The sequence below is a fragment of the Bufo gargarizans genome, chromosome 7 (assembly GCF_014858855.1).
Source record: "Bufo gargarizans isolate SCDJY-AF-19 chromosome 7, ASM1485885v1, whole genome shotgun sequence".
Lineage (NCBI taxonomy): Eukaryota > Metazoa > Chordata > Amphibia > Anura > Bufonidae > Bufo > Bufo gargarizans.
The window spans coordinates 153,600,295-153,622,223 of record NC_058086.1 but is presented as its reverse complement, the minus strand read 5'-3'; the positions used below and the strand labels follow the sequence as shown (position 1 = coordinate 153,622,223).

Sequence of the window (21,929 nt, the reverse complement as noted above, 5' to 3'; positions counted from 1 at the left end):
ATCGATCGATTAATCAAGTGAAGTCCTTTGGAGGAGTTAATCTGCCTAATCTCGCCCTACTGTCGCATCCGCAACCTCTCCCTACGCTAATCAGAGCAGAGTGACGGGCGGCGCTATGTGACTCCAGCTTAAATAGAGGCTGGGTCACATGGTGCTCTGGCCAATCACAGCCATGCCAATAGTAGGCATGGCTGTGACGGCCTCTTGGGGCAAGTAGTATGACGCTTGTTGATTGGCTGCTTTGCAGCCTTTCAAAAAGCGCCAAGAAAGCGTCACAAAAGCGCGAAGAAAGCGACGAACACCGAACCCGAACCCGGACATTTTTACGAAAATGTCCGGGTTCGGGTCCGTGTCACGGACACCCCAAAATTCGGTACGAACCCGAACTATACAGTTCGAGTTCGCTCATCCCTACTGATAACATATCACTACTAGAACACCCTCCTAATAATTATTGATCGAGTAAGGGACAGGAGAGAATACAGAAGAGGGAAGAACTCATTATGTATCACAACTCGAACACCCTGCTTATCACTGTTTATAGTATAAAGGACAGGGAAGAACTCAGGAGAGGAAAGAACTGATCATCTTCACAACTAGAACACCCTACTTATCACTGTTTATAGTATAAGAACAGGGTAGAACTCAGGAGAGGTGAGAACTGGTTATCTATCATGTCTAGAACACCTGCTTATTGTTGTTTATAATATAAGGACAGGAGAGAACATAGGGGAAGGAAGAACGTATTATTTATCACCACTAGAACACCCTGCCTATCACTGTTAATAATATAAGGACAGGAGAGAACACAAGAGAGGTGATAACTTATTCTCTATCACCACTAGAACACCCTGCTTATTACTATTTATAGTAGAAGGACAGGAGAGAACACAGGAGAAGTGAGTACTGATAATCTATCACCTACTAGAACACCCTGCTAATCACTATTTATAGTATAAGCACTGGGAGAACACAGAAGTGAGTATTGATAATCTATGACTACTAGAACACCCTCCTCATCATTGTTTATAGTATAAGAGACAGTAGAGAACACAGGAGAGATGAGAATTGATTCTTTATCACCACTAGCACACACTGCTTATCACTGTCTATAGTATAAGGACAGGGGATAACTCAGGAGAGGAGAGAACTGATTATGATCTCTAGAACACCCTGCTTACCACTGTTTATAGTATATGGGACAGGAGAGAAGACAGGAAAAGGAAGAACTCTTTATCTATCACCACTAGAACACCCTGCTTATCACTGTCTATAATATAAGGATGGGAAGACTCAGGCGAAGTGAGAACTGATTTTCATCTCTATAACACCTGTTTTTCACTGTTTATAGTATATGGGAAAGGTGAGAACACAGGAGAGGTGAGAACTGATTCTTTATCACCACTAGCACACCCTGCGTATCACTGTTTATAGTATAAGGACAGGGGAAAACTTGGGAGAGGTGAGAATTTATTATCATCTCTAGAACATAATGCTTATCACTTTTTATAGTATAAGGACAGGGGAGAACACAGGAGAGGTAAGAACTGATAACATATCACTACTAGAACACCCTCCTAATAATTATTGATCGAGTAAGGGACAGGAGAGAATACAGAAGAGGGAAGAACTCATTATGTATCACAACTCGAACACCCTGCTTATCACTGTTTATAGTATAAAGGACAGGGAAGAACTCAGGAGAGGAAAGAACTGATCATCTTCACAACTAGAACACCCTACTTATCACTGTTTATAGTATAAGAACAGGGGAGAACTCAGGAGAGGTGAGAACTGGTTATCTATCATGTCTAGAACACCTGCTTATTGTTGTTTATAATATAAGGACAGGAGAGAACATAGGGGAAGGAAGAACGTATTATTTATCACCACTAGAACACCCTGCCTATCACTGTTAATAATATAAGGACAGGAGAGAACACAAGAGAGGTGATAACTTATTCTCTATCACCACTAGAACACCCTGCTTATTACTATTTATAGTATAAGGACAGGGGAGAACACAGGAGAAGTGAGTACTGATAATCTATCACTACTAGAACACCCTGCTAATCACTATTTATAGTATAAGCACTGGGAGAACACAGAAGTGAGTATTGATAATCTATGACTACTAGAACACCCTCCTCATCATTGTTTATAGTATAAGAGACAGTAGAGAACACAGGAGAGATGAGAACTGATTCTTTATCACCACTAGCACACACTGCTTATCACTGTCTATAGTATAAGGACAGGGGATAACTCAGGAGAGGAGAGAACTGATTATGATCTCTAGAACACCCTGCGTATCACTGTTTATAGAATAAGGGACAGGAGAGAACACAGGAGAAGAAATAAGTCTTTAACTATCACCACTAGAACACCCTGCTTACTACTGGTTTTGATAAATAAGGCTTTAGATTGAGAGAACAAAATATATTGATAGGGAACATCTCTAAACATTTCTAAATATAGATATGAAAGTTAATAAATTAATTACACAATATTAATAACAGATACATTTTTAAGCTGGAGTCTATACATTTTACAGACTCCGATGCCACCTCTAACAGCTGATATCCTATGGTCTACATTTGAACCCTCTACTTTAATTTAGTATATGTATTATCCTATTTAGTATATTATTCTATTAAACAGGCAGTTATTTTTATAAATGTTGAGCCTCATAGTCAAATGTGTTTTAAATCTTCTGTTTCACTTGTGGAAGCTCCTGGCAGCCATTCAATTTAACCATGTTGACTTGGGGTGACCTCTTTAGACATAATATTTCCATACTATGGTAATACAGAGAGAAGTTGCCTTTATGTACATTACCTCAATGCCAGTCTTTAGTCCAGAACATATATGCGTCCCTCCACTTGCAACTGTTGGCAGAAGTTTTATTAGGCCCTCACGATCTGCAGTACTTTGTATTTGGGCTAACTGTGATTCTACATTTGAAGTACTTGAAAATGTCACCATTCCAACATAAGAATCAGTCTCAAAAATTTGCATAAGGAAAACTTCTGCAGCCTGGTACAAACGTCCAATTCGATTTCCCTAAAAAAATTAAAAAAGGTAAAATTACTGTACTGTCCCATAACTGAAAACAAATACCTTGACATAGTAGAAAGTAGCTACATTTTTATTATTCAATAAATAATCTGTGGGTCAGCCACAGTACAGTAAATTCTTCTGACACAACAAGGGCATACAGAGATCTCATAGTGCCGCATATCTTAGTATGCACTCCCTACCTCACCCAGTTACTAGTGTTGGTCGAGCACCAAAGTGCTCAGGTGCTCGAGTAGACACCTCACACCTCGGGATGCTCGGGTGCCCTACAAAGCACCCGAGCACAATGGAAAATAATGGGAGAACCAAAGTATTAAATCAGGCACCCCCTGCTATGAAGAGGGGAGGGTGTCTGGTTCACAGAAAAAGGTCAGAAATTGATGGAAACACTACTGAAATGGTTCGGGAACAGCATGAGGAGGATGTCCGGATGCATCTTGGACTCCCAGGTCGCTGCTGGGAACGTTTTTGTCCGAGTAGTACGTCACTTTTACAGACTGACAATAATATGCACAAAACCAAAGATAAAATTAATTTTAGAGGAAAAATTGTTGGGAAACATTCTTTACTGTATATTTACTTGTATATAAAGTGCAAGTGCGGCCAAAAATTACAAGGAAGAGGCACTCTGATACAACCTGTATATCGCATAAAGGAGGGCTTCATTTACATTGTGGTACAATTGTTCAGGTAGTGGGGCTCCTAAACTCATAAAGCCTATGCACTAAGTGAAAGGGCTGCCAAAAATTACAAGGAACTGGCACTACAATAACCCTTTATTACACATAAAGGAGGGCATCACAAACACCCTTGAAAAATTATGATTGATGGCCTGCCGATCACCCTAAAAAACTATTGGAGCAAGGGCCTGCTGATCTGACCATCTAAAACATTAGGAGCAAGGGCCTGCTGCTGATGTGACCATCTAAAACATTAGGGGTGAGGGTCTGCTGCTGAGGTGACCCTCTAAAACATTTGGGGCGAGTGCCTGCTGCTGATGTGACCATCTAAAACATTAGGGGCGAGGGCCGGCTGCTGATCTGACCCTATAAAGCATTAGGGGTGAATGCCTGCTGCTGATCTGACCATGTAAAACATTAGGGGCGAGGGCCTGCTGCTGATCTGACCATCTAAAACATTAAGCGTGAGGATCTACTGCTGAGCTGACCATCTAAAACATTAGGGGTGAGGGTCTGCTGCTGTGTGGCAGGCACAGCAGTATGAAGTGCCTTTTGCACTGTGGCATTAGAAGAATTTTTTAATATCTCTGACTTTTTAGTCTAACCAGACTGTCTGTTACTCTGTAATTCTTCTAGCGCTGTTGTATGGAAACAGTAGGTTTAAAGAGCACACCAAATGCTTGAAATAACTTCTTTATTAACTTCAACTTTTCTTCATATATTACACCGCTGCCTCAGCAGCAGATAGTACATCTACAAAACACGTGTTGCATAAAGATTCACAAAATGGCGGCATGCTTAAGATGGTGGTTTATCTATTCAATCTTGTCATTCAACATAAAATTGTGGACATATTTCTCTCTTCAGTATCTGTACTCTCACGTTAAGTTATTTAAGCACTTTATGATCTCAGGTATATCTGAGGTTCAACAAATAGCTCTACTTGCTCTACTTGGTTTGCAGTTTGCTCTATACAATTGCTTTGAGCAAGATTCGCAGATTGCTTTTATGAGTTAAGTAGTTCATAGTTTGGTGGAACTGTAAGTAAACATACATATAACTAGTTCAGTATACAGTTCTAATCACAATACTAACAATAGGAACATTAAATAACTGTTCTAAATACCCATTTTGGCCTCTTGCTTCCATAAAACACAGATCTTAGTGGAATGAATGTCTGTTCAGCTCCTCTCATCTGGTGTATAATGATTCTAGCAGGGGATGTCCCACACAGGCTGAGTGTAAGATTGGCTGTGATTGGCCAAGACTCCTGCTCAGTGTGAGGCTGGCTGTGATTGGTCAAGACTCCTGCTCAGTGATAACAGTTTAACTCTATGCTTTCTGTTGTTTCAGTGAGCTTACCTTAAATTAATTTTAATGAATCTTAAAAGCATATTATCTATTCTGCTTCTGCTTTTAACTGTTACATGACATCCAAAACATGAAGTCACAGTAAATAACTCAGTTTTTTTTCTTTAACATAAACATATAAACTGTATTAAGGTTATTGGCAGATCTAGCTGTATAAACAAAATCACCTATAATTCTATGTTCTTAGTGGTAGGACTTAAAAAAGAATTTTCCATCAGGTTCTCAACTTCTAAGTGTCTTTTATCACTCTCAAGGAGAACAACTAACTTCTGTATAGAACAATCAAAAATGAATCAGTGGCTGCACCAAACTGGAAAACCTATGGCTAGGTTCTCTACCCAGCGACTTATCCTAGTGTTGCAAGAGAAGATAGGTTATAGTAAATTTTGGATCCCGGAGGCACTCAACATATCTAGGGTCGTGTATATTAACCACAATGTGGGTGATGCTGTAAATAATTTATTAAATTAACAATCCAGACAACTTTGTGAGAAAAGGATAAAAAATTAGAAGATAATTTAGTGATTGATTAGCTAAGATAGATAAAGAAAAATATTAAGAAAAATAAGAAAAAATTGAAAAATATGAAAAATTAAGAAATGTTTTTCATATATAATTTATATATATAAAGAGTTAATATATCTAAAAGGAATAAAAAAAATATATAATGTAAACTTGAGAACACAGTATTCACTGTAAAAGCCATAAATGTCCAATAGGCGGAGTGGTTGCATCAAAGTTCTAAATAGTCCAAGTTCATTCACCCTATTTCATGAATGGGTGTCCCAGTGATGAGCAATAACAGTATCGCAAGAAATCAGCAACTGTATATGTCAGAGAGCTTCCCTTTAGCTTTGATGATCTTCCTTTTTATTTATCAGTGACAGTATGTGCCTCTATATGTTAGAGAGAAAACGTCACAGTACATCTGATGTTTTCCGGTAAGTTAGGGTAATATATTTGATGCTCAGAAAAGCCTGCAGTATAATAATAATAATAATACTGTTTAAAATTGTAGTGCTATCCTGTGTGCGGTTAACACAATTAAGGATGCCTGCTGTATTAGCGATGTCTCGCTCCAGAGACAGAACACTTGCTAGACTGATTGGAGCAAAGTTTAGTGCTTAAACGGTATTACTTTTTATTTCTCAGTGATGGTATGCGCCTCCAATTGATAGAGGGAGAACATCACAGTACATCTGATGTGTTCCGGTAAGTTATGGTGATATATTTAATACTCAGAAAAGCCTGCAGTCTAGTAATAATATTTATGATATTTAAAACTGCAGCGCTACACACAATTAAGGGTGTTTTGGTTACATTACCAGTCCGGAAGTTCGCAGAAAGATAGTGTTGCTCAGCCGAGCTCTACCTGCCCGTGACGTGGCGTCCTACGTGGGCGCAGCGGGAGCTTCGGCGTGGTGCTAGTTTCTCGAGTTGGAAGATGCTCTGAATTGCACGGCCCGTGTCTTGAATAAGATTGTGAACGGTGTCTTATCTTAATCCAAGGGCTGCTCCGATGTATGAAAATTTGGTATTAATGCAGAGATACCATACGTGTTTTGAGGCTCATTGCCTCTTCCTCAGTGGTCTGCAGTATATGACTTCTATAAGACTTATATAGGGTAGTTTCTTTTCTTAGGGGAGGAGTCTGATCAAAAACACAAAGATGATACTGGAAACATGGAATGGATCCTCCGTGGCACATATATAAAAAACTCAAATTGAAATCATTGTACAATGGCGACTTGTATTGTGAAAAACATCATTAAAGGGGTTCTCCGGGCTTTAAATATTGATGACCTAGCCTCAGGATAGGTCATCAATATCAGATCGGCGGGGGTCCGACACCTGGCACTGCCGCCGATCAGCTGTTTGAAGAGGAGGTGCACGCCATGCCAGCGCTGCCTCCTCTTCTCTGTCTACCATCTCGCCGTCGTCTCTGCAGCGGTGAGCAGGTGTAAATACACCTAATTGTCCCATTCATTTCAATGGGGTGGATCTTTCCCATACACTTGTATAGGAGTGATCTGTCCCATTGAAATCATTGGGACAGTTTGGGTGTAATTACATCTGCTCACCGCTGCAGAGACGACGGCGAGAAGGTAAACAGTAAAGAGGAGGCAGTGCTGGCACGGCGCCCTCCTCCTCTTGAAACAGCTTATTGGCGGCGGTGCCGGGTGTCGGACGCCCGCTAATTTGATATTGATGACCTATCCTGAGGATAGGTCATTAATATTAAAAGCCCGGAGAACCCCATTTAAAAAAATAAAGAAAGAAAAAGAGCATTCGGATTTTGTTACATTACAGCCTTAAGTTCAGTGTTTTGTTAATCTGAATTTTATGTAATGGATCAGAACACAATAGTCTAAGTTGGTAATGGTCTAGATATTTTGAGTACCTCCCAGATTCAAAATTCACTAGCTTCTGTATAGGACGTTCCAACCAGAATAGAGTAGTGAGACGTTTTCCCTTTTTGTCAAGTCTCCTATTTTTAGCAACACTCTTCTTACTAGTCTGTCTTCATCCTTTTGAACTTTTAGCACTTTGGCCAATTTCCATTGACTTCTAGTTAAATCTTCTTCTTTTACTAACACTGTCACCAACTTGGACATTTCTTCTGGGTGTTTGCCATTTACTTCTTAGCATCAGATAGACTAAGTACTCTTTTCTCCATCTATTCCAAAACTGTTCTGATAGATATTGAACTCTTCGCCATCTCCTTTTAGCATAAAAATCCTCTTTGGTGAACTTGCCATGTGGTGGCTGTATGTAATCAGACTTAAGGTGAAGTAGATGGTTGGGAGTTAAAGGGTCCAACATTGTTGGGTCATTGATGTTATCAACTGTAAGTGTACGACTGTTAATAATAGACATTACTTTATAGAATAGGGTCCTAAGTAAAGCATCATCCATTCTTCTAGCTTTCTTTTGCAACACTGAACTTAACACATTTCTTACAGTTCTGAATTGTCTTTCCCAAACTCCTCCTGTATGGCTTGCATGTGGAGCATTCATATGAAAATCACACTGTTTCTCTAACAAATGCTCAGTTACTTTTTCTTTATCAATCTCTTTTAGAGCTTTCTTCAATTCATTCTTTGCTCTGACAAAGTTAGATCCTTGGTCATAAAACATTTCAAGGTGTTGATGAATGCATCAGTTGATATATTCGCTAATATTTCCAGGTAAATTGCTCTGGAACTCAGACATGTAAATATTAGTCCATATCTCTTGTACTCCTTGAAGTTCTGTTTGGTGATGAATGGGCCAAAACAATCCATTCCGCTATAAAGGAATGGTGGTGATGGGTTTACAAGATCTACCGGTAAATCTGCCATTCTTTGTTCTTTGGTAGGTCTACGTGCCTTTCTGCAAATTACACATTTACTTATATACTTTGCTATAGCTTCCTTTCACAATCCAGTAACCACCTTCTCTCAAACAGCTTTGGGTAAAGCTTCTTCCTGGATGCAAGGATATGTTGTGGTAGTGATCAATAATCAATCTTGTGAAGGTGGAATTTTTGGGTAGAATTGCTGGATGCTTTACTCTGCTAGGTAATGATGCCTTTTCCAGTCTCCCTCCCACCTTCAGTATACCATCCTGCAGAACAAGATTAAGCTTGTACAATGGGTGGTTGTTGGGAAGCCTTTTAGGTTCTTGACTAAGTCTCTTCAACTCTTCACTGTATAATCTCTGTTGAATGAGCCTTGTGACTGTTTCTTCAGCTTTCATTCTATCTTCTACATTCAACAATTCCTTCTTTCTGATTCCCTTTGCCAAATGTTGAATTCGAGCTACTACATTTTTGACCATATTCCACTTTCAAGTATGTCATCTTGACACTTGGCAGCAGTGCTCAATGTTTGTACAACTTTTACTTCTGGATCACCCATAGACAATTCTGTATGACCTATACTGGGTATGATTTCCTTTTCCCGAAGGAACTCTGGGCCTGTGAACCAATTAGAATTCTTCAATTCTGTTACATTCAGGCCTCTTGAAGCATGATCTGCTGGGTTATGCTTCGTGTCAATGTGATACCAATGTTTTGGATTAGTCATTTCCTGAATTTTCTGAACTCTATTGGCAACAAAGATATGGAATCTTTGAGCTTCGTTGTTCATGTATCCTAGGACAACTTGTGAGTCTGTCCAAAAATATTCATCTATTTTTAACTCCAATTCTTCTCTCAAAACTTGCTTGTTGATGCACGTTCAGAGTCACTGATGGATTCCAGTACCTCTCGGTTGTTTGAGATGAATTTGTGAAGGCGCAGGTTTCCTCTTGTGTATAACTCTTGGCTTTCTTTCACTAGTTTGATTGTATATTCTGTGGACTCCAGACTTATAAAACCATCATCTACATAAAAGTTTTTCTTCAGAAAATGTCCTGCTAATCGTCAATCCTTTTCATTTTGATTGGACAGGTACTTCATAACATAATTGGTGAAACCTGGAGACAATGCTGCTCCAAACAAGTGTACTTTCATTCTATATTCTGCTGGCTCTGTATCTGTATCTCCGTCCTCCCACCATAGGAACCTCAGGTAGTCTCTAGGTTGATTCTTCACATGAAACTGGTGGAACATCTTTTCAATGTCACACATGACCGCTACAGAATACTTTCTGAATCTACAGAGTACTCCAGGAAGAGTGTTTGTATGATCTGGTCCTTTTAATAGATGATCGTTAAATGTAACACCATCGTACTTTGCTGAGCAATCAAACTCCACTCTAATCTTATCTGGTTTCTTTGAGTGGTAAACACCTTGATGTGGGATGTACCACACTTCTCCTTCTTTTTCTTTAGGTTGGTTATTAACTTCCTCTGCATGTCCTTCTTCGAGGATGACTTCCATGAATTTCAAATAATCATTCGTGAGTTTGGGATCTCTTCCCATCTTTTTATTCAAACTTTTCAATCTTGCTAGGGCAAGATTTCTGTTATTTGGCAGACGAGGACGTTCTCTAAAAGGTAAGGGCATTTCAAGATGATCTTGTTGATTCTGCTGAATATTTTCTTTTAGAGTGTGTAACTTTATGTCTTCTTGAGATACACTCTTTTCTTTAGAACTTATGTCTTCAAAATCAGATTCAAGGATCTTGATTACTTTCGCTGGACTTATGGTTGGTAACTCTTGGACAGATATTCGATGACACAATCCTTTCACCTGTTTTGAGTTTGCGATCTGCTGTTTTCCTTCAACAACACCCCATCCTAGATCAGTTTGAACAGCATAGGGTTCACCCTTTTCTCCTGTGATTACCTTTTGTGGTATAGAGACATAGAAACATAGAATGTGTCGGCAGATAAGAACCATTTGGCCCATCTAGTCTGCCCAATATACTGAATACTATGAATAGCCCTTGGCCCTATCTTATATGAAGGATGGCCTTATGCCTGTCTCATGCATGCTTAAACTCTTTCACTGTATTTGCAGCTACCACTTCTGCAGGAAGGCTATTCCATGCATCCACTACTCTCTCAGTAAAGTAATACTTCCTGATAGTCACTTTTAAAACTATGTCCTCTTGTAGCAGTTTTTCTTCTTTTAAATATTCTCTCCTCTTTTGCCTTGTTGATTCCCTTTATGTATTTAAAAGTTTCTATCATATCCCCTCTGTCTCGTCTTTCTTCCAAGCTATACATGTTAAGGTCCTTTAATCTTGCATGGGCATCTCCCTCTTTCTACTGGTAATGCCTCTCCCTATACACCCAAGAATTCTGCTAACATTTCCTGCTGCTCTATGACATTGTCTGCCTACCTTTAAGTCTTCTGAAATAATGACCCCTAAATCCCATTCCTCAGATACTGAGGTTAGGACTGTATCACAGTTTTTATATTCTGCCTTTGGGTTTTTATGCCCCAGGTGCATTATCTTGCACTTATCAACATTAAATTGTAGTTGCCAGATTTTTGACCATTCCTCTTGTTTTCTTAAATTCTTTTCTATTTGGTGTATCCCTCCAGGAACATCAACCCTGTTACAAATCTTTGTGTCATCAGCAAAAAGACACACCTTACGATCAAGGCCTTCTGCAATTTTGCTGATAAAGATATTAAACAATATGGGTCCCAGAACAGATCCCTGAGGTACCCCACTGGAAACAAGACCATGGTCTGAATATACTCCATTGTCTACAACCCTCTGTTGTCTCTTCCTTAGACACTTCCTAATCCATTCAACAATATGGGAGTCCAAGCCCAAAGACTGCAATTTATTGATAAAAAATCAATAAGATTAGTTTGACATGATCTCCCTGAAGTAAACCATGCTATTTTTCATCTTTCAATCCATGGGATTTTAGATGTTCCACAATCTTCTCCTTAAGTATGGTTTGCATTAATTTCCCCACTATTGATGTCAGGCTTACTGGCCTATAGTTGCCCGATTCCTGCCTACTACCTTTCTTGTTAATGGGCATAACATTTGCTCATTTCCAATCTTCTGGGACGACTCCTGTTACCAGTGATTGGTTAAATAAATCTGTTAATGGTTTTGCTAGTTCACTGCTAAGCTCTTTTAATAGCTTTGGGTGTATCCCATCAGCCCCCTGTGACTTATTTGTATTAATTTTAGACAGCTGACTTAGAACCTCTCCCTCTGTAAAGACACATGCATCAAAAGATTCATTAGTCTTCCTTCCTAACTGAGGTCCTTTTCCTTTATTTTCCTTTGTAAAAACTGAACAGAAGTATTCATTGAGGCAGTCAGCTAGTTCTTTAGCTTCTTTCATATACCTTCCTTCTTTTGTTTTTAATTTGGTAATTACTTGTTTTAGTTTCCTTTTTTCATTTATGTATCTGAAGAATGTCTTATCGCTTTTTTTCACTGACTGAGCTAATTTCTCGTCTGCCTGTGCTTTAGAAGCTCTTATAACTTGTTTGGCCTCTCTCTGCCTAATCTTAAAAATTTGCCTGTCATACTGTTTTTTATTTTTTTATATAGTTACTAAATGCTATCTTTTTGTTTTTAATGATTTTGACAACTTCTGCTGAGTTCCATAGTAATCTCTTCCTTTTTTTTGCTTTTACAAGTCTAATGCAAATATCTGTTGCCTTCAATAGTGCCACTATTAAGTAGTCCCATTTCTCCTGGACTCCATTGAAAATGTTCCAATCTGATAGGGACTCGTATACCAGTAATCTAATTTTAGAAAAGTCAGTTTTTCTAAAATCTAAAACTTTAGTTTTTGTGTGGTGTGACTGGTGATCACTAGACTGACTGGTGATCACTAGATCCCAATCTTTCCCCTACAGTAATATCAGATACCAGGATCCGGGTACTGAAATGGCCAGTCTGCAGTCCAGATCTTTCACCTATAGAGAACATTTGGCGCATCATAAAGAGGAAGGTGCAACAAAGAAGGCCCAAGACGATTGAACAGTGAGAGGCCTGTATTAGACAAGAATGGGAGAGCATTCCTATTTCTAAACTTGAGAAACTGGTCTCCTCGGTCCCCAGACATCTGTTGAGTGTTGTAAAAAGAAGGGGAGATGCCACACAGTGGTGAAAATGGCCTTGTCCCAACTTTTTGGGGATTTGTTGACACCATGAAATTCTGATTCAACATATTTTTCCCTTAAAATTGTACATTTTCTCAGTTTAAACTTTTGTTCCATGATTTATGTTCTATTCTGAATAAAATATTAGAAGTTGGCACCTCCACATCATTGCATTCATTTTTTATTCACGATTTGTATAGTGTCCCAACTTTTTGGGAATCCGGTTTGTATATATCACACCTACACGAGTTGGGCCTAGAACAGTCTTGTATCGCCTCTACTTTATTGATCTGGGGTTTAACCAGTCCTTTACCAATAATATAGCCCAGATATTATGCTTCCACTAGACCCACTGCACATTTCCTAGGGTTTATGGTTAGGCCAGCATCACTAATGGAGTCTATCATGGCCTGTACCTTCCAGAGGTGACTTATCCAATCAGATGAAAAAATGACCATGTCATAAAGGTAAGCGGCAGCATAGTTACGATGTGGCCTCAAAATTAGGTCCATCAACCTCTGAAATGTAGCGGGGGCTCCGTGTAACCCGAACGGCATCACTGTGTACTAGAACAGCCCCTCTGGAGTGGAGAATGCTGTGTTTTCTTTTGCATCATCTGATAATGGTATCTGCCAATACCCTTTTGTAAGGTCCAGGGTCGTGATATACCTTGATTTCCCAAGACTCTCAATTAGTTCATCTACTCTGGGCATGGGGTACGCATTGAGTTTTGACACCTCATTTAGCTTCCGGAAATCATTAGAAAATCTCCAAGTCCCATTGGCCTTTGGGATTAAGACAATAGGGATTGACTACTCACTGGTATATTCCTCAATGACCCCTAACTCAAGCATGCGCCTGACCTCAGAGGATACTGCTTTTATGCATGCTTCTGGTATCCTGTAGGGCTTTAGATTCACCTTACTGTGGGGCTCAGTTCTCATGGAATGTTTTATCAGGTGGGTATGGCCTGGTAGGTCAGAAAATCTTCTTCTATTTTTCTGTAGAAACGCCTTTACTTCTTGCTTCTGGGGTACTGACAGTGCCTCACAAATTTTTACCTCAGGAATTGGTAGTGACACCTCCTTAATAGTGATGAGCGAGCATGCTCGGCCGAATACCTGTTCGGCTCGAGCATCGCTATGCCCGGCAGATCCGAGTGCCCGGACAAATAATTTGGGTGCTCAAATACAATTTTATACAATAGAAGTCAATGGGAGACAACCAGGCCCCCCCTGCTTGGAAGACAAGAGGATATCTGGTTCATAAAAAAAGGTTAGAAATTGATGGAAACCCCATCAGAATGGTTTAGCAACAGCATTAAGAGGATAGCTGGATGCGTCTTAGACTCCCATTAAGTATGACATACAATAGACAACCACACAAAGGCTATATGCCAAAAGCCAGGTATGTGCCCCATCTATCCATGAGACAGATAACAGCAAGCATACCTTACAATGGCAGCCTTGTGCACTATGAGATATTCCAAACCAGCTCTCATCTGACTGAGAACCTGTAAATCTCAAAGTAATTTTGCATCTGTTGGATGGCTTGGGTGGACCTGCACACCTAGATTAATATCATTAGGGCGACAAAAAGTTTTCCGATTGTCCTAACATAATATTCAATAACCATTCTATAAAGTTTTGTCATAAGACTATGAAAACCAATAGCTGGCACTATGGAGTTATGAAAAACATCCTCTATTGGTTTTACAGTCTTATGACAAGACAAATATTCTTGTCAGAAGACTATGAAACCAATAGCGGCCGCTATGGAGTTATGAACAGAGCCCTCTATTAGTTTTACAGTCTTATGACAAGTCTAATATTCTTGTCAGAAGACTATGAAACCAATAGAGGGACCTGTTCATAACTCAATAGTGCCCTCTATTGATTTTTAATAATCTTCTGACAAGAATATTAGACTGTATTCTTATGACAAGCTTATTAGCCTTTTGCATGGAAAATTTGCAATTAGAATATTCGCGATCTGCACTAGGATGATATCTGACACTGGGAAAGCTGGGTAATAACTCAGTGATAAAATCTGACACTGGGAAAGCTGGGTAATAACTCGCGATCTACACTGAGTTATTACCCAGCTTTTTCAGTGTCAGATATTATCATTGACTTACTACATAATTATTACATAATATTCGCTATATTGCTATGTATTTGCTTTTTAGAATATTATGTAATAATTATGTAGTAAGTCAGTGATAATATATGACACTGAAAAAGCTGGGTAATAACTCAGTGTAGATCGCGAGTAATTACCCAGCTTTCCCAGTATCAGATTTTATCACTGAGGGCTCTGAAGTAGTGATCCACCACTACTTTCTCCACGATCTGGGTCCGGTGTAGAAGACTCAGGTTCCAGCCACTTCCGTACAAGATGGAGGAGGTCAAATATCTGGACATTAAACCCAGGACATTAAATTACCAACTGTAATGCCGTTGCGCTTAGCAACTTGCTATTGCCCACATCCTCCACCAATTGTAAGGGGTTACACTCCCAGGCTGGGTGGCGATGACAGATTATCTTGCAGACCACAGGGTTAAAGTCCAAACGTTGCTTTATTTCTTTATAACACTCTGGCAATACAAGCAAACCCAGTTATAATTCACTGGGTGAAGGTCCATCACCACAAAACATAAACCAAACCAAAATAAACACCTGCCCGTCTGGGCTCTGGCTAATACAGTGAAGATCCTAGCTCACTTATTAAACACAGATCACACAGAGAATTCAGCTTCTCTAGCCAGCAGGGCAGCCAGCTTCCCAGACTTTCTCCAGGCATTACTCTCCCCAGACTGACAGCCTGGACGGTGCTTTATTTACCTTCAGCTGGGGAACCCTTCAGGCTAGTGGACAACCTGCCCTGGAATGGGGTGGACTGGGGAGGTCCGTCTACCAAGCCTACCTTCTCCCAGCCCATAAACTTAACAAAACTGTCTCAGCAACCTATACATTGCTGAGACCATTTTAACCTTCTGGATTTTATTTACCTTACCTAGTTGAGGAAACTGGGTGGGATATACACCCCTTCCAGGACTCTACCATACACTTTTCTGTTCACCTTAACACACTAGGTATAGTGGATGAGTGTGTTTCTTGTGCTCTGGCAGCAGGCACAGTTTCACCGTGCCCAGGGCCATGGCCTCTGCGTGCACCATCAGCAGCACGGCCACTTCCCCGTCCCTTACTCCTCGCCTTGCGCATATTAAATGGTATATATTCTTGCAAGTATGTCACATGTACAGTAGCGCAGGTTTTGTATGTGTATACGCAAATAAAGTACACAGAATGTCACAGATATTTTTAAGATGCGCACACATTAAACAGGAGAGGTACCACAGATAATGTCGCTGTCCGCAGCGTCTATGAAAAAAGTACACTGAGTGTCACAGATAATTTTAGGACGCGCAAACGTTATACAGGAGGTATAGCGCAAGTAATGTCCCACAAAAGAATGCACATCCCACAAATACCATTAAATAAAAAGGTAATATTTATTAGACAACACTGACACATACGTAGACACTAGTGTTGATCACGAATATTCGAATTGCGAATTTTAATCGCGAATATCGGCACTTCGAGAATTCGCGAATATTTAGAATATCGCTAATTATATTCGTAATTGCGAATATTCGATTTGTTTTAAAAATGCCAGTTCATGCGAATGTTTATGCGAAAATTTGTATGCAAATTTTATGCGAATTTTCGCAATCAAGAAAATAATGCCTGGAGATTACGAATTCGCGAATTCTCGAATATATGGCGAATATTCGCCCAAATATTTGCGAATTCAAATATTGCCCCTGCCGCTCATCACTAGTAGACACATTAAAAATTGTATACAATAGAACAAAGTGTTGGTGAAAAAGTAAAACCAACACTCATACAGAGTCCACTAGCATCCAAAATATAGGGACATAGAATATATAGTCCAGCTACATCAAATGACAATACATGAATACATAAAAGATTAATATTAAATATAATGTGGCATCAAATTAATCAGAAGTCAGACCATATCAGGTCAAAATATAAGATCCATAACCTGTGAGAAAGCTGGTAAAGTGGACCTGAGCAGCATGAAGAAAAACACCCCACGCGTATCGCCGGCATAGTCTGGCTTCCTCAAGGGTTCCTCACCAGCGGCGAAATTTTTTTACACCGAATCTCACTGATATTTCGGATGCGCTAACGTTACACTGGAGATGTAGCGCAGGTAATGTTGCTGCCACCAGCAGCCAAAAAATTTGACTGAATGTCACTGATATTTCGGATACGCAAACATTATACAGGAGATGTAGCGCAGGTAATGTAACTGTCCGCAGCAGACACCGTCTACAGAAAAAGTACACTGGATGTCACTAAAATTTTTAGGCTGCGCACATGTTAGACATGAGATGTAGCTGGTGTCACCAGCAGCGAAAGAAATTACACTGAATGTCACTGATATTTCGGATGCGCTAACATTATACTGGAGATGTAGCGCAGATAATGTAACTGTCCGCAGTGGACACCGTCTACGGAAAAAGTTTACTGTATTTCACCGATATTTTTAGGCTGCGCACACGTTACACAGGAGATGTAGCGCAGATAATGTCACTGTCTGCAGCGGCCAAACAATTGCAAGCTATTTAGTGCAGGTTGTGCTAAAAATATATATTGCTGCCAGATACAACTATAGTCCTTATAAGGACTTTTGGGTCTCTAACAATTCCACGCAATTTAGCGCAGGTTGCGCTAATAATTTTATTGCTGCCAGATACAATAGTTCTCAAAAGTACTTTTGGGTCTCTAACAAGTTTTTTCAATAAAATATTACTATTTCATTCCCTACACTATCTGTCCCTTCTTCAGCACAGCTCTCCCCGACTAAGACTGAGCCAAACATGTGTCATAGGGTGCTATATAGCACCCGATGACACGTTCCAGCCAGCCAAATACTGTAATACAGGATTCGACATGCAACACTCTAGATTTCTGACTAATTTATATATTTTTTTTATTAAGCAGAATAAATTTTAATTAAAAAATCGTAATAAGAAAGTCACCCTCTGCCACTAGAATAGGTACTTCATAAATATGGCGCTCAATCTGAGCAGCACATTTATCAATGTACTTGTACCAGATAACAGACAAAAATGCATTGATAAATCTGCATCCCTTCTATTACAAAACTGGCTGCCTGCAGCCACCACTAGAGGGAGCTCAGTGCTTAGTAATTTATACAGTTACCATTTACTGAAATGGAATTAATCCTAATGCATTATGCTCTTCCTAGTGGTAGTTGCATGAAAATGCAGTGTTTTCTTGTCATGAAAAGGAGTTCAATGTCGGGCCCCACTCCCCCAGGTCCCCATAGCAGTTACATGGTCTGCCTCCATTGAAGGACTGTCAGGTCATATACTCTGGGGCATATAATTTCTATCCCAAGAGAAGACAACAGAACAAAAGGACCAAGGCGCTCTGTTGAGCATTGCAGCCCCTTTGTTCTATAGATTGGCATTCTTAGCATTCAGAATTGCTTTATTCCAACACATGTCTATTAAATTTGAGGTATCTGTTGACAAACGCTTGGTTTTGCTATTAGTCTATATTGAAAACATTCTATAATTATGAGACATTAGATGCTATAGAGATCACTTACACCACCCATGCTTCCAGAGATGTCCAGCACTAATGTCGCCACTCTCTCTGAATAATGCAAAAGTGTGATTGTGGGGTCAGAAATACTGAGGCCGGGATCTGGATTTGCCAACTTCGTATCATTGGAGCTCATGATCACATCCCATGTGCTACGGGAATTGCACATTTTATTTTGCATGTTTGGAGCTTCGGTGTTGTGGTTACTTCCATCACAGAACTTAGTCATCTAAAAGAGAAATCACAGCGCTCAGATCTTCCAAAAGAAAATGCCTTACACATTGTAGACATCGGGCTTTACTTATACTTACATCAGGAAGAGCCTGCATGTACATTAACGATTCTGGGACAGACTGATTCTGGTCAGGCACAAAAAGACATCCTGCTTCAAAGAGTCCGGTGTTGTTGTTAGGATCACACGAAGTAACATTACATTCTGTTCCTTGACATTTCAGAATTTTGTTCTCACCAGAAATATTAACAGAGCATCTGAAAATTACAGTTACAATGCAAAATTTAGTATTAACTCTCATGTGTTATGTCGTAACTATTAGGATACAGGACTAGTCTTAGGATATATCTTAAAATCTAAATTTTTTGTTTGGATTCAATGTGAAAAACAGCTTAAAAAAACTCAGTGAACTGGCCCTTACATTGAATGATACCCTGTGCAGTACCCACTGTTGTCATACAGTGTCTCATGATAACTGCTATACAGTAGGTCAGTGCTGTATCATGCTGCCACCCCCAAACACTAATAAACGTACTAAGAAGCCCTCAAATACTACCGACATACAGTGACCAAATGACAGCTGAATACATAAAGTAATCTGAAAACAGTGCTACATTTACATAATATTGCCATACAAATATTAGCTTTTATAATCATAGTGATTGCAAGCCTTGAGGGCCAGGCAATCTGTAGTGCCTTTTGCAATAGGAGAAGCTGATATACTGCCCAGGACACTTGCTGCTTGATATTTTATCAGATGTGAGTATTATTTCATGATACAATCAGTTACAGAACACCCAGCTGCTTGACTTCCTCCGGTCTGCACTGCCACCGCTCTGCTAATCTGCTCACCTGCTCCCAGGTTCTGGTGGCTCTGATCTGCCTGCATCTCCCTCCTCCTACCCAGCGGGCCAGGCTACCAGAGTAGTTCGGCTGCCTCTCTCTTCACACAGGCTGTGTGTTTCCAGCTATGCCTCTCACTGCTCACACTCCCTCTGTTTCTTAAAAGGCCAGTATGTGTGCACCTTAATCTTTCCCACCCAATGGCTCACTACCCTGGGATACGTAAGACACCTTTCTCTATGAGAAGGTGCATGATCAATAGGTCTAAGTATGCTAGGTTCCTGCAAAGGTGTCCTGTTTACATTTGTCTGCCCATGTACTGACTTCTACCTATTTCCTGAATTTGACCCTTTGCAGCATGACCTGAAGCTTGCCTCCATCTGACTCTGAGCTTTCCACCACAACCTTAGACTCTTTCCTGGATTGCATAAACTCTGCTGGCCCTTACCTCGACCTGTCCATGACTACAGTTTTGTCTGATTGCACGGTGCTCTGCACTGATATTTCTTGAAATCCATGGGTCAGCAGTCACTAGAATAGAGAATACTCCAAGAAGTAGCAGCCTGGTGGTTCCCGTACAATGCACTGCAGATTCCTGTACAAGAGTTTAAAGTTGAAGGTCGAAGCATTGCTGGAGGAGCAATTCTTTGGCCTTCAATATAAGGCCCTTCAGCCCCAAGCTTAATCTTGTGAAGTGACACAGCAGATGCACATCCGCTTCATAACAACTATTGAAGCAATATACTATAAGTATATTTTTACTCAAAGAGTACCTATAATTTAGAAAATTGATAAGGTTAACATTATATCTGTCTATTATATGACTTGCATTATGCATTTTTTTAGCAGTTTGATTTTACCTCTGTAGGCTCCATCTCTAAACCAAAATTTTCCTGGAGCAAGTTGGTGGGTGGCTAGCTGCTATTTCCCATAGAATACATGTGGAGGAAACAGGAGATTTTTCTCCCTATGTCTCTCACACAGAAACTGCATTAAGACCATATAAAACATGATGGAGACATACTGGGGAGTATCAATATGTGAATAAAGCACTTGGGGGAGATAGAAAACACACCATGAACTGCAGCAGCTTCTGTGTGTCTCTCAACTTCTCTCACTCAGCTCCATTTCATCCTCTGCCCTCCCCTCCATATAGACTTCTATGAGCAGCATGTGTGTGCTTGTTGGTCTGTCTGCAGCTCCTCCTTTCTCCTTCCCCTCCCCAAATTTTAATTGGCAGCATTTAATTTGATCCTTCAGTGAGCTGAAAGTTCATCTTGGGAGACCAAGATGATTTTACCGAAAATTCAGCGTAAATGAACATTTTAGGAGGGAGGGGAAGGACGATAGGAGCATGATAAGTGGAACAAAATGAATTTTACTGTAATAAGATATATTACAAAGTTTCTTACATCCGTCTGTACTATGCAATGTTTGTTGAAGGCTTAGTGTTGTGTGTCTTGTATGTCTTACCATAGAGGACATATCCAATAAGAATATCCACTGTTAGAAATCTGAAAGTGGAGAAGCTTACCATTCTATTTCCCAAGGAGCATGTAAGATTTCCTTTTTGTTTGAGTGATTTCTCAAGTTCTATCCATTTTTCTAACTTGTTGCTAACTTATATTTGGCAGGTCGGCAACAAGTATGGGGCAGACAGGAGGTAGTATGTCCTCAAGATCAGACTACACATAATTTATTTGTAGTCTGTTACCATGGATACAAATAGGTCTGCAGAGGAGATGTGCACCAGAAACTGTTGGGTGTTTTTAACCCCTTTCCACCAATTGATATATCAATATCTGTAAACTGTGATTTTCTTTCTGCAAATGGATGAAATGGTGATGATGCCTTTCGCATCAGGTACCAGCTGTAATATCCAGTACAGCTGACACCCTACTAATATGGCAAGGCGTTACTTCTTATTCTCTCTGTTTTCATAATAGCAACTACCACTTCTAAGGAGTATGACAGTGGGAAGGGGCAGATTGGCACCAATCCAAGGTTAACGATGGGTTATCATGGCATATATGGTGTCTAAGAATGACCTCTAGGTCTGTCATGGGTGGAAGACTATATTAATTTAAATATTCACATTTTTGAATACCAAAAAATAATGCATGACACAACTACAATTGTGAAAAAAAGAGCAAAAACTATTGCATAATAGCTAATTTTCCCCCTTTGCCTCTGTGATAAAATTATAAAAGTCAAACAATAAATTATATTCACCCTTAAAATAGTGCACATCCCAGAAAATAAAATTGATGGGGGAAAAAAATCAACAAAAACAAGAATGGTTTTCAGTGAAACCTGTTTATTAACCAAAAGTACTAAATAAAAAAAGTTGAGTTATGTGTGCCAGATTGGTCAACTTCATGTAATATATGCATTTAAAAAGCTCACCTCGTAGCCTCCACTTTGACTGGATTTCCTGCAATATAGTAAGGTGTATCTGAGCTGTACTCATCAAAAACACCCCAACGGAGGTGAGCCCATTCATGGACAAACACTCTGCCTAAAAATTAAATAATAAAAATAAATACAT

At 39.7% G+C, this 21,929-nt stretch overlaps 1 protein-coding gene across 1 annotated transcript in view; it reads right to left on the bottom strand.

The window, feature by feature from the left end:
• Positions 1 to 21,929, bottom strand: part of LOC122943846 (calcium-activated chloride channel regulator 1-like) — a 154,531-nt gene that overhangs the window by 77,283 nt on the left and 55,319 nt on the right. The window contains exons 4-7 of the mRNA XM_044301921.1: positions 21,788 to 21,899; positions 18,618 to 18,795; positions 18,311 to 18,535; positions 2,839 to 3,063 (exon numbers count right to left, since the gene is read on the bottom strand). Of these exons, the coding sequence (XP_044157856.1) occupies positions 2,839 to 3,063; positions 18,311 to 18,535; positions 18,618 to 18,795; positions 21,788 to 21,899 (740 nt within the window). The remainder of the gene's footprint in view (positions 1 to 2,838; positions 3,064 to 18,310; positions 18,536 to 18,617; positions 18,796 to 21,787; positions 21,900 to 21,929) is intronic.